This window comes from Peromyscus californicus, unplaced genomic scaffold (assembly GCF_007827085.1).
Source record: "Peromyscus californicus insignis strain IS unplaced genomic scaffold, ASM782708v3 Scaffold_3__1_contigs__length_106647218, whole genome shotgun sequence".
In the NCBI taxonomy this organism is placed as follows: Eukaryota; Metazoa; Chordata; class Mammalia; order Rodentia; family Cricetidae; genus Peromyscus; species Peromyscus californicus.
In genome coordinates, this window is record NW_026294551.1 from 52,424,501 (window position 1) to 52,437,188 (window position 12,688).

Here is a 12,688-nt window from a genome sequence, read left to right on the forward strand (position 1 = left end):
AGTGCAGCATTAAGTGGGCATCCACAGAAGGGCCTCTGAGAGGGCAAGACTTGGGCAAGCTGCTTATCTCTGGGAGCAGGTGGAGAAGGCACTTCACAGAAAAGCCAGAGTCTCTTCAGGATTTGGAAGGCTGAGTAGAGTTGACCCAGAGCACAAGTTTGTCCAGCAAACAGCAGGCAGTGTATAGTGGTGGCTCTGGGCAACGCAGCAGGGCTTCAGCCCAGAAAGTAGCTGTGGGAGGTGGGGCAGGGGAGTGGGGGAGGGGAGGAGGCGAGTCAGGTTTGCAAGGGCTTTGAAGGCCAGGGAATCTGGGGTTTTATTTTGCGGACATCGGGAGGCAGAGGCTTTTAATCTAAAGGAATGAGCCCAGAGCCTGCCGTAGGATGGGCAGAGTGTACAGAGCTGGTGAAATTAATTGGGTGGCTAAAACACGCCTCTTTCAAACGCTGCAGAGGGCCTTCGTCCTGCCCTGCAACCTTAACATTGTCCTGGGGCGTGGGTGAACCAACTTGTGATTTATTAGAATGCGTGTGCGTGTGTGTGTGCGTGCGTGCGTGTGTGTGTGTAGGTGAGTGGCACTTCCTAGCCATCAGGGATTCCTTCCTCTAGAAGGACCTTCTCACTCTGCCTTCTTGCTGGACCGGATGTTGAGTCTTTCTTCCATGTTTTCTTTTCAAATCCCCATCTCCTTCACCCTCTTGTCTTCCTTTCACCAAAATGACTTGGGAGCTCTGCTTTGGCCAGGACCCCGCCTTTTTTTGGGTTGCAGCTAGGCTCCCCGCAGGTGGTGGGGGCGCCTGCGCGTGCCAAGGTGGGGTTGATCGGCAATGTGCCAAGGCGGGGTTGATTAGCAATATGCCACCTTCTGCTCAACCCTAAACAAGACTTCTGAAGGGGTGGGGCCTTGGCTCTCTTATTTAGCGCATCTACCCCTCTTGACTCTCAGAAGGGAGAAAACTTCATCTGCAAGATGGGCGTCTACCGCATCTGTATCTCCACTGGGTGCTCGATGTACGCGGGCACCAGAAACGAGGTCCACATGTGGCTGGTGGGGGAGCATGGGGAGGCGTCTCTCGGGAAGGTGCTACGACGACCCTGTCGGAACTCGGTGAGCTTCACGGAGCTGGGCCTAGGCTGGCCCCGGGGTCCAAAGCTAGAGAAATCCCAAGGAGCCCGGGTGCTGCTCCTTAACTCCGGGGCAGGCACTCACAGCGGAAAGCGCACGCAGAGCCCGCTCGAGGAGCGCTCAGTAACTTGGCTGCCGCCTGACCTCAAGGAGTGGGGTATTCCTGAGTGTTCCTTCTTTCGAAGAACTCTGCTGCACAGCGGTCAGTTGCCGGCTGTCCCAACCTCTCTACTTTTAGAAGTTAGAATTTCCCGTCTTCTCTGCAGATACTGGATCTCCGATCTTAGGGTGGAGTGGGTGGGAAGGAAGAAAGGTGGGCGGGTGGGTTTGGGGTGAAGCAATATACTGTGAAGTTCCCTGTTTATATGTGGCTGGTCTTGCTTCCCTTCCCTTCCCTCCCCTCCCCTCCCCGCTTTCCTCTTTTCTTTTCTGTTCTGTTCTTTTCTTTCCTTTCCTTTCCCTTTTCCTTTCCTTTCCTTTCTTTTCTTTTCTCTTCTCTTCTCTTCTTTTCTCTTTTCTTATGACTCTCCAGTTCTTCCAGATCTGGATGTTGTCTTACATTCACTTTAAAGGAAGATAAAGAAATGAGGCGCTTACTGGATCATCTCCCTCTCTTGGCCTTCATCTGACCAAGCATGGAGCAAGCTCAGTCAGTTCTATCCCCCAAACATTTTACCTGATGCTTGCACAGTCCTTGACCACCAACGAATGTCTGCTAGACCCGCTAGACCCCGAGGCACCTTGAGCTCTCCCTGTTCACGCCCCCTTTAAAACAGCCTGCCTGCTAAGGCCTCCCAATGTCTCCAGCTCTTCCCCTGTACTAACTGCCAAGACTGATTTACTCTGTGTCCCTCAGGATCTGGTCTACTGTGGCTCCCCAGCCACAGTGGGTCTCTGGGCCCGAGCTTCATGGCCCAGGTGCCGTGGAGGCTTGGGGGAGGGGCATGAAGATGCAGGCACAGGGGACAGCCAGGGCTGGCTATAGAAAGATGCTGGTCCTCTCAGACTCTACTCTCTCCCGGGACTCTGCCCAGTGTCTCTTCCCTGACCTCATTCTCTCTAACCGACCCACTCCTCAGTCCAGGTTTCTGCTTAGAGACCATCCTCTAGAAGTCCCGGCTCAGCCTAAGTGGAATTCCTATGGATCCTCTGCCTTGGTGGGGTCTCCCACCTCGCCTGCGTTCTCACTGGGCTTCAGGCAGGGTTTCAGCATCCCGCCTCACCCCCAGCCTTCACCCAGGGGGGGACAAAGGGAAGGAAGGAGTGTACCTTTTCATCTTCTGTCCCCAACGCTCGCTCTCACTCTTAGTTGAGGTGACAACCCAGAGAGGTGTCATGGGGCCCTGCCGGTGTGTGCTCCCTTTCTCTTCACTTTCCCTGTGGCCCCGTGGAAGCAGAACTCAGCCGGAAGACCCCATTCTCTGCCCCCTTGTGTTTATCTGCAGGAGGAGGAATTCCAGGTGGATGTGTCAGAATACCTGGGAGCACTGTTGTTCGTGAAAGTGCAAAAATGGCATTACCTTACGGATGACGCCTGGTTCTGCAACTGGATCTCCGTGAAGGGCCCTGGAGACCAAGGAGCAGAGTACAGGTTCCCCTGTTACCGATGGGTGCAGGGCACCAGCATCCTGAGCATTCCCGAGGGCACTGGTGAGCAGAGGGGTGGGGTGTGAAGAGGCATCAGAGTTGCGTGAGGAAGATGAGGCAGCGTGTGGGAGCTAGAGCCTGGAGGCTGGGGTTTTGTTGGTTGGTTTTAAAGAAATTGTTTAAGAGGAGTGTTGTTAGCGCTGGCCGGGGTGTCGCTGAGGCTCGGGGCGGGGGGCGGGGGGGGGGCATGAAGATGTAGGCACAGCAGGCAGCCAGGGCTGGCTGAAGAGGTACACCTGCAAGGGCTAGAGAGAGGCTCTCAGTAGACATCCCAGAGTGCCCCCTGCTCCACTTCCAGGCTGCACCGTGGTTGAAGACGCTCAAGGCCTGTTCAGGAAGCACAGAGAAGAGGAGCTGGAAGAGAGAAGGAGCCTGTACAAGTGAGCCTGAGCCGGGGGACCCACGGTGAGCGGCTCCCGCAGCGCCCGTGTCTGACGTCATTTCTGCCCCGCAGGTGGGGCAACTGGAAGGATGGCCCTATCCTGAACGTGGCGGCGACCAGCTTGTCTGACCTCCCTGCAGACGAGCGATTTCGAGAGGACAAAAGATTTGAATTCGAAGCTTCGCAGATTTTGGGGTAAGAGCAAGGGTGCCCGGTGTGAGGGGAGGGGAGCTGGTTTAGTCCATGGCACAGTCACGGTAATGTTTGGTTCTAAGTATAACTGTCGAGCCCTGTGCCCCATTCTCCCCTGAAGGAAAACAGATGTTCTTTTCAACTTTCCTCTAAATACTTTGACCTGCTGGAAAGACCTGGATGACTTCAAATGGGTTTTCAAGATTGGCCACACCAAGCTGGCTGGTTAGTTCACCTACCCCAACATTACTCCTACCCCCAAGCCCTTCCCAGTGCAGGGAGAGAGAGAAAACCGGGTTGGGAGGCCAGAGGCTTTTGTCTCTCTGGTAGTCTGGGTCAAGAAGGGATGGTTTGGTGGGTGTGGGAAGGACCAGGAACCTGGATCTTAGACACACTCATCTCCCATCCCCAGAACAGGTTCGGAGGTCCTGGAAAGAGGATGCTTTATTTGGGTACCAGTTTCTCAATGGTGCTAACCCCATGCTGCTGAGGCGGTCCACTGGTATTCCTTCCCGACTGGTGTTCCCTCCGGGGATGGAGGGGCTGCAGGCTCAGCTGCAAGAGGAGCTCGAGGTGGGACACTGGAGCCCTAGGGAGGCCGAGCAGGGAAGGGAGGTGGTGCAGTATGGGCTGTGGCTCTCAGGTTCCCTGTGGATTCAACTCCCTGCTGGTTGTCAGGAGGGCGCTCCTGCAGGAGAAATCCCAGACCAAAATGTAGTGCCCTGGTTTTCCTACCGCAGGAGAAGAGTGTATGGTGGAGGGTAGGAGTCTTAGGTGGGGAGGCCAGTAGAGGCCAGCTGAAAGTTGGGAAATGTGACCCGGTCCTAGAGGCCGTGGGTCCAGAGAGGTGCAGGGTAAGGGAATCCAGGTCAGGGCTGGTGTTGTTAATGAGGAACCAATACGGGATAATGACAATGTTCACGGGGCAAGACAGACTTGCATCTGGATTCTGGTTTTGCTGTGTGATTTTAAGTAAGATATCCCACTTCTCTGATCTGTTTCTGCAGAGTAACAGGCCAGTGGGAAACCACCCTGCCCCTGGCCTGTCCTTGAACCCAGGACTTAGCAATCCCCATGCCCGTGATTCAGGGTTAACGGCCAAGCAATACTTCTGGCCTTGTTCTTTTCCACCAGCTCACTGCACATGCTCCAAAGACCCTCTAAAAGCCCACCCCTCTGCTCAGCCCACTGTCATTACTGTTCCCACTCAGAAGCAACCGTCATTCTGTATTTCTCCCCCATAAATCTCTGTGAGGTTTGTTGCGTGGTATGACTTTGGGTATTTCCTGGCTCCCAATTGCCAAGATACCCTTGTGCTGGAGAGCCCTTTCAGGTCCTTTCAGGTTCCTTTCTTGTCATGTGGAGTAATTTAAATGGAATATATAAGAATTCCATGTGACAAGGCTAGGTAGAGCTACTTGCTGCCAAGCCCAGCACCCTTAGTTCGATCCCTGGAACCCATATGGTAAAAGGAGAGAACTACCTCACACAAGCTGGCCTCTGATCACCACACAGTGTCATGGCAAACATGTGCCCCCCCACACACAGCAAGCAAACAAATGTAATAAAAATGTAAAAATAAAAAAAAAGAAATGTCATGAGTTAATAAGGACAAGCGGTGTCAGGTGACTGATGGAGACAGGTCATTTTTCTTCTTACTCTTCTCCTTCTTGGGCGCCCAGGATGGGAAGAAGACTCTCCACACTGACAGAAGCCCCCACTTTCTCTCTCCATGTAGAAAGGCACTCTGTTTGAAGCCGATTTCTTCCTCCTGGATGGGATCAAGGCCAACGTCATCTTCTTCAGCCAGCAGTACCTGGCTGCCCCTCTAGTCATGCTGAAGCTGCAGCCTGATGGACAACTCTTGCCCATAGCCATCCAGGTGAGAGGACCTGGGGTCGGACCCTCGGGCGGCCTCCTCAGATGAGCCTGTTGTCCAAGTTCTCTCTCACTTCTCTGCAGTGCCCTTGCCCTAAGCACCCAGGAGGCACAAGAAGGGGAGATGAGGAGGCTTTGACTTGAAGGGGTGTGTGGCCTTGCTGGGGAGACAGACTAGTCAGCCTGTGTAAGCTTCGATGCCAAGGGTAGAACCAGTCCAGGAGGAGCCTGGGAGGAGTGTCAGGAGGATGGGTGGCCTCTCTCCCCAGAGCAGGGTGCACTCGGCAGAGAGGCTGAGGTAGAGAAGGCAGGAGATGTCTGTGGACTGCACCGGGATGAGACGGGCTGGCTAAGCTGAGCTCAGGAGGAGGAATGTGGGCCTCTGGGAAAGGGACTTCTCTACATTTTCAGTGTTGGAATGGATGGACAGAAGGGAGTTACCAGTGCTGGGATTAGGGTCTCAAGTTAAGGCTTCAGGGGGTGGTGGGCTGCCAGGTGAGCAGAAGCCATCGGGATGGAGAGGGAGCAGAGCCGAGGGAGACAGGAACGTGGGAGTCAGTCAGGTTTCCCCGGAAACGGGACAGTAAGGCAGGAAAGACAGCCGGATAGGCTTTGGTCCTGCCAATCTTGAGGTACTGAGGACACATACAAATCCTCTAGCTAGCAGCTGAAACCTGGAGACTCGGATCTTTGCGGGTAGTCGGTGTTGAAAGACGAGGGAGGGGTCAAGATTTCCGCACAAGTGTGGGATGGAGGAGACGGGAGTCACTGAGCCCCTGACGTGCGGCTCCTCACCCAGCACTCTTGTTCTGCTCCAGCTTGAACTGCCCAAAACTGGGTCCACCCCACCACCAATTTTCACACCCGAGGATCCTCCAGTGGACTGGCTCCTGGCCAAATGCTGGGTCCGTAGCTGTGACTTTCAGCTGCATGAGCTACAGTCTCACCTCCTGAGGGGACATTTGGTGGCTGAAGTCTTTTCTGTGGCCACCATGAGGTCCCTGCCTTCAGTGCATCCTGTTTTTAAGGTAACACCTTATTCATTTTTGTTCTGCCTGTCTCTCTGCCCATGACACATTCTTGCCCTGAAACATCCCTCTGTGACATCTCAGGGTTCAGGGAGATGAAAGAGCAAGGGAGTGTGAGGTAGTCTCCTCTACGTTTCAATGATATTAATTTCCAAGGGGAGTGATAAAGGTAATTCCCGAGGAAAGGGTGTAAAGATTGTATTCTTTTTATGTACAAAACATAGATAAACACACAGTACAATAATTGATGCAAATGACTTGGAGATTCCATCCAATCAGAGGAGACCATGCATATAACACTACATTGGATGTCTACACAGAACTAGTCTAGATGACATTGGTAACATCTGATCTTTGGGGATTTTTATCTCCGGTAAGAGAAAAAAAAAAAGACAATAATGATTGTATTCAACGCATGGGCTATGATGAAACAGTGTAGAGTCAAAGCAGGACCATGGGAGGGTGAGTTTCTTTTGCGTGATCAAGAAAGACTGTTAAAAGAGACAACACAGAGAACGGAAGCAGTATCAGAAAGCAGCAGGTGGATGCTGTGGCACCGGTCAGGTAGTGCAAATCAGCACATTGCCAGTGTTGAGGACCATGGAAACTCCTGGCCATGTCTCCCTGAAGACTGCAGCCTCACAGCCATGCTCTCCCTGGAGACTGCAGCCTCAAACCATGTCTCCCTGAAGACTGCAGCCTCACAGCCATGCTCTCCCTGAAGACTGCAGCCTCCCAGCCATGCTTTCCCTGGAGACTGCAGCCTCACAGCCATGCTCTCCCTGGAGACTGTAGCCTCACAGCCATGCTCTCCCTGGAGACTGTAGCCTCACAGCCATGCTCTCCCTGGAGACTGCAGCCTCACAGCCATGCTCTCCTTCCTTGTCAAACCTGTTTCCTGAAGGGACCTTACTCTTCTGACTTACTCAACCCACTCTTCTCCTTCTAGCTTCTGGTTCCTCACCTGCTCTACACCTTGGAAATTAACGTCCGGGCCAGGAATGATCTGATCTCAGCGAGAGGTTTTTTTGACAAGGTATGGGGACAGAAATGGGTTCTAGGTTCATTCTGTCCTCTGGCTTCAGGGCAGCTTGATTGGACTGAATCAGCCTGTCCTTGGTCCTTTAGGCAATGAGCACAGGTGGAGGGGGCCACCTGGATCTTCTCAAGCAAGCTAGAACCTTCCTGACCTACACCTCATTGTGCCCTCCTGATGACTTGGCTGAGCGGGGGCTCCTGGACGTCCAGTCTAGCTTCTATGCTAAAGATGCCCTGCGACTCTGGGACATCATAAATCGGTAAGGCTGACGGGACTGCAGGACAGGTATGAGTGCTGGTTCAGGTAGAGAAGACCAGGAGAACAGGAGATCTGTGCCTCGGCTGGGGGTGGACTCTGACCTGGCCATCTGACCAGGGAGTGGAGGGCTTCAGTGTGCTTGCCCTGCCTTTTGTTGGCAGGTATGTGGTGGGAATGTTTGATCTCTACTACAAGACTGATGAGGCTGTGAGAGCTGACTATGAGCTGCAGAGCTGGTGTCGAGAGATCACTGAAATTGGGCTGCAAGGTGCCCAGGACAGAGGTAACAGGGGTCCCCTCCCCTCCACATGAGAACTAAGACACAAGTTCTGAGACCTCTCCAGAACCCTCTCTACTTCTATGGAATCTTCCATAAGCATTTCAATCCTTAGGAAAACCCTCAAAGGCTTTTCTAGGTGCAGCAGGAAAAGCACTCATAAAAGTTCAACACTAACCTCACCTTGAAAAAAAGCGGACCTCCTTCAGAAGCCATCACCTGTCCATAGTTAGGGGGTGAAGACTCATGAATTCCTTCCCACTTTATTCTATACAGCTGACTTGTGTAGGCAACCAGCCATTGTTGAGTTCATGAGTACATCCATCTGTCCTGTCATGCCCAGGAGACACTGTTTTACTCCATCTTTACCTCGTTTTACTCTGTCTTCTCTTACCCTGGCTCTTACATACCAGCCCATCCGCTCTCTCTTTCACAATGATCTCCGAGCCTTGGGGTAGGGCTGTGATGTAGATGCCAGGGCTCCTCTCTTCCCTCACCACACCCACCCTCATGCCAGCTTGCACAAGCTCCCGGCATCCCTTCTCACTAGGCCTCACTTCTAGTGGTTCCTGTGGTGGCGTCACATGCTAACTGTTCACACCTCTTGTGGTGACATCACACGCCAACTGTTCACACCTCTTGTGGTGATGTCACATGCTAACTGTTCACACCTCTTGTGGTGACGTCACACGCTAACTGTTCATACCTCTTGTGGTGACATCACACGCCAACTGTTCACACCTCTTGTGGTGACGTCACATGCTAACTGTCCACACCTCTTGTGGTGATGTCACATGCTAACTGTTCACACCTCTTGTGGTGACGTCACACGCTAACTGTTCATACCTCTTGTGGTGACATCACACGCCAACTGTTCACACCTCTTGTGGTGACGTCACATGCTAACTGTTCACACCTCTTGTGGTGACGTCACATGCTAACTGTCCACACCTCTTGTGGTGACGTCACATGCTAACTGTTCACACCTCTTGTAGGGTTTCCCACCTCTCTACAGTCTCGGGCTCAGGCTTGCCACTTCATCACCATGTGCATCTTCACCTGCACCGCTCAGCACTCTTCTGTCCATCTAGGCCAGGTACATCCCAGAGGGAAGCTGCGGGAGTTTTGATCCTGTAGTGAGGGAGGGGGCGTGTGAGCATGTGGGCCAAGGGCCTTCCTGTTTAGCTGGCCTTGACCCCAGATCACTGTCTCTCCAGCTGGATTGGTTCTATTGGGTCCCTAACGCACCCTGTACCATGAGGCTGCCTCCACCCACCACCAAGGATGCGACAATGGAAAAGTTGATGGCCACATTGCCCAACCCTCATCAGTCTACTCTTCAGATAAATGTCATTTGGCTTCTGGGCAAACGCCAGGCTGTTATGGTGAGAGTCAATTATTTAGGGTCCCGAGGAAGGATTCAGAGGGGAAGCTATGTGCTCCAAACTGGTTGGGGTCACAGGTTCTAAAGCTGCTTTCCCTCCTGCACCCAGGTGCCCCTGGGCCAGCATTCAGAGGAATACTTTCAAAACCCTAAGGCCAAAGCTGTGCTGGAGAAATTCAGAGAGGAGCTGGTTGCCCTGGAAAAGGAAATTGAGATTCGTAATAAGAGCCTGGACATACCCTATGAGTACCTGCGGCCCAGCCTTGTGGAAAACAGCGTGGCCGTATGAGCATCTCCACCTTTTTGTTGTTTCAGTAGCCCCTATCCAAGCACAGCCCCACGCTTGAGTGGTTGCCGCCCCCCCCCCCCCCCCAAACCCCATCCTCTGCCCATGCGGGACCCTCCTCCTAGAGCCAGTTTTTCATTGTCTGCTGCAGGGAAAACATCTGCTTTGAATGCATTACTCAGGGGTGCCGCTCTTCAGCTATCCTTTCTTCTCTTCCGTCCCCATAAGGTAAAAAACAGCCATGCTCAGGAAAAGCACACCAGGAACACAAGAGGGTGATACTATACATCGTTGTACACCTTTTATGAATCAAATAGACATCAAGCCCAAGTAGAGTCTAATAACAACAGAAAAGATAAGGTTTGGACTAGTGATAGAAAAGAGCATGGATTGAACTATTTCAAATAAAACGTTGGCAAAGATTATAGAGCGTCCAGGTTGTCCTCTCTTTTTTTTTTTTTTCCGAGACAGGGTTTCTCTGTAGTTTTGCGCCTTTCCTGGAACTCACTTTGTAGACCAGGCTGGCCTCGAACTCACAGAGATCCTCCTGCCTCTGCCTCCCGAGTGCTGGGATTAAAGGCGTGCGCCACCATCGCCCAGCTGTCCTCTCTTTACCTGGGAGGATTTGGAAAAAAGTATAGCCATTAGCAATTGCCAAGTTATTTGAATACTCAAAATTTTCATTTCACAAATCACTTTGAAAATGTAAATGGAGGAAAACTGGTCAAACTTTTAAAATTGCTTCGGGCTGGAGATACTTGGTCTCGAGGATGAAGAGACATGTCTTCTATAAGATATTTTCCATTTGCTGGTTGGGAAGTGCCAAGTTAACACAAGTCTAGAAAACCCCACGAATCTCTTAGTACAGCACAATTTAATAACATCTAACCTTGGCATCAAGACGACATTTCGGGATTTTCTTTCTTCCTATGGCAACCTGTGTGTATTTTAAAACAAACTAACAGTACACATAAGGCCAAAGTGTTCCTGTAAGGAAAACAAAACTGCTTGACCCAGTTCTTAATTCCGTGGAAGACAGTATTTGAAACTTGGTCTGAGGCCGGGCGGTGGTGGCGCACGCCTTTAATCCCAGCACTCGGGAGGCAGAGGCCGGCGGATCTCTGTGAGTTCGAGGCCAGCCTGGGCTACCAAGTGAGTTCCAGGAAAAGGTGCAAAGCTACACAGAGAGACCCTGTCTCGGAAAAAAAAAAAAAAAAGAAACTTGGTCTGATCTGTGTGTGTGCCTGTGTGTTACTCGGGATGGAACCCAGAGCTTCCTCCACCTTCTTCAGCCCTTGGTCCGATTCTTGAAGGAAGAAGGGGAAGACTTGAGGGGTGGGGGTAGTGTGTAATGTTAGAATCTGTGAAAAATCTTCCAAGTCAGGAGAACATACTGTAGTTTCCACAGCAGAACTAGTCTGGCAAGTGTTGCAGGAGGGCTGGGGTGGTGCTAGGAGAAGCCGTGGGAAGGGGAGTGAGGACCATAAGGCCAGGAAAGCAAATGGTCTTTATGAAGCAGCCACGGGAGGATCTTAAGTAACGGCAGAACAGGGTCCTGAATGTGCCAAAATGCTAGCTTCTCACTGGGGACCTGCCCTCCTCAGAGGCCACACCCCCACTAGTCCTCGCTCCTCAGAAACCACACCCTTTTCCTTGGAGGCCTCTATCTCCCTGGAGCCCATGCCCTTCACCTGGGAGGCTATGCCCTGCTGCTTAGGGGCCACACCCTTCCCCTTGGGGCCACCACGTCTTTGGTTGCTTGCTCAATGCTTTTACATTCTTACAGTTTTCTCCTCAATCTCTGATAGAGAACAGCTCAAGTCTCCTTGCCATCTGGAAATGAACTTTGTAGACCCTCAGGTTTATGACAAAAGGCCTGGCCTTCATGGGGGCTGACACTGGAAGTCAGGCCCCTGAAGGTCCAGTGGTTGCTGAGTGGAAACTGAGGTCACGAGTTATGAGCTGCATTGCATACATGTGTGTAAACATGCATGCTGCAGCAGTGAAGGCCCACCTGTTGACTCTTTGTAATTCAGATGCCGCCGCTCTGTGCTGGCAGGCAGAAAGAGCTCAGCATATTAGCTATCCTGAAATTTTTATATTGGAAAGAGTCTTTTCTTCCTCTATTTCTACTGGGAAGAGGCTTCTTTCTTTTCTTTATTTTTCTTTTACAGGGTCTTTTAATCTTTAAGCTTAGTTTCAATATTTTTTCCCCCTTTTACCTGGAAAATCCTTTTCTCTTGATTGAAAAATTCTCCCTTTTCTATTGGGAAATTTCCTTTCATTTCCTTTCCATCCTTCTTCTCTGTTGGGAAGATTCCCTTTTTTATTTTCTTTCTTTCCCTTTTCTCTATTGAGAAAGGTCTTTTTTCTTGATTTATTTCCTGTCTCAGGAGCCATCCTATTTCTATCTTTAAAAATTGTGCAGTTACTGCTTTTTCTTTTGACAAGCATTTTAGCAACTGTACATTTTGTTGCGCCTGAGATGGGGAGTTTAAATGCCCCATGACCCTGCTAATCCTGGAGTCTTCTTACCCTGAGAGTGCTTCCCTCCAGTTCGTAAGATGACCAGCTCCTCTGTCCTTCTTCAGTGGATTCTTTGTCCTTCAAGTCACGTATTGGGCGCCATTTGTCACTGCCACGTTGGGTGCCAAATGTCTCGGATTGTGGCAGCGCAGGTGTGTTGGTTCATGTGGATCCGTGGAAAGAAGACTCAGAAGCATCTTAAGAATGTATCAAGACTTTCATGGCTGCGGTGGGGGGGGGGGGGTCCAGTCTCAAAGAACTGAAGCCTTTCCCTTTGCCCAGGGTATTTTTAGTTTCTCTCTATTTACAGTTTAGCCAGTTAATTTCCATATGCTCAAAACAACCTGAAAGGAGTTTCTAAAGATACAAGCCAAGTGCAAACGCCTCGATTTCTCAGGTACCACAGTTTTCTGGGTTTCCTGAACCAAGTTTTGCATAGTCCCTTGATCCTTGGGAGACTCCCAGACAAGATGGACATAGGGTGCTAAGAGAAACAAAAGGGTGGATTAAACAAAGGATGGATTAGGGCTTCTGCTGAGCTACTCTCTGGAGCCAGGCCAGGAGTAGCTCAGCAGAAACTCAGCCACAGTGGGTGGGCCTTCCCACCTCATTACACCCAATCGCAGGCATACTCAGAAGCCCTCTCTCAGGTAATTCTGGATCTC

General features: G+C 51.4%; 1 protein-coding gene across 1 annotated transcript; it reads left to right on the plus strand.

The window, feature by feature from the left end:
• Nucleotides 1–970: 970 nt before the first annotated feature.
• Nucleotides 971–9,500, plus strand: Alox15 (arachidonate 15-lipoxygenase). Its single transcript, XM_052758129.1, has 14 exons — nt 971–1,108; nt 2,572–2,776; nt 3,072–3,153; nt 3,228–3,350; nt 3,469–3,572; nt 3,760–3,920; nt 5,086–5,229; nt 6,044–6,253; nt 7,203–7,289; nt 7,382–7,551; nt 7,712–7,833; nt 8,823–8,923; nt 9,045–9,212; nt 9,321–9,500. Exons 1-14 carry the CDS (start codon nt 971–973, stop codon nt 9,498–9,500), a joined length of 1,995 nt encoding a protein of 664 aa, XP_052614089.1.
• Nucleotides 9,501–12,688: the final 3,188 nt, after the last annotated feature.

Coding starts and splice junctions, on each gene's coding strand:
- Alox15 (XM_052758129.1), top strand. CDS start 971: ATGGGCGTCTACCGCATCTGTATCTCCACTGGGTGCTCGATGTACGCG. Junction 3,573..3,759: donor TGGCCACACCAAGCTGGCTG/GTTAGTTCACCT, acceptor TCCCATCCCCAG/AACAGGTTCGGAGGTCCTGG. Junction 7,290..7,381: donor CGAGAGGTTTTTTTGACAAG/GTATGGGGACAG, acceptor TTGGTCCTTTAG/GCAATGAGCACAGGTGGAGG.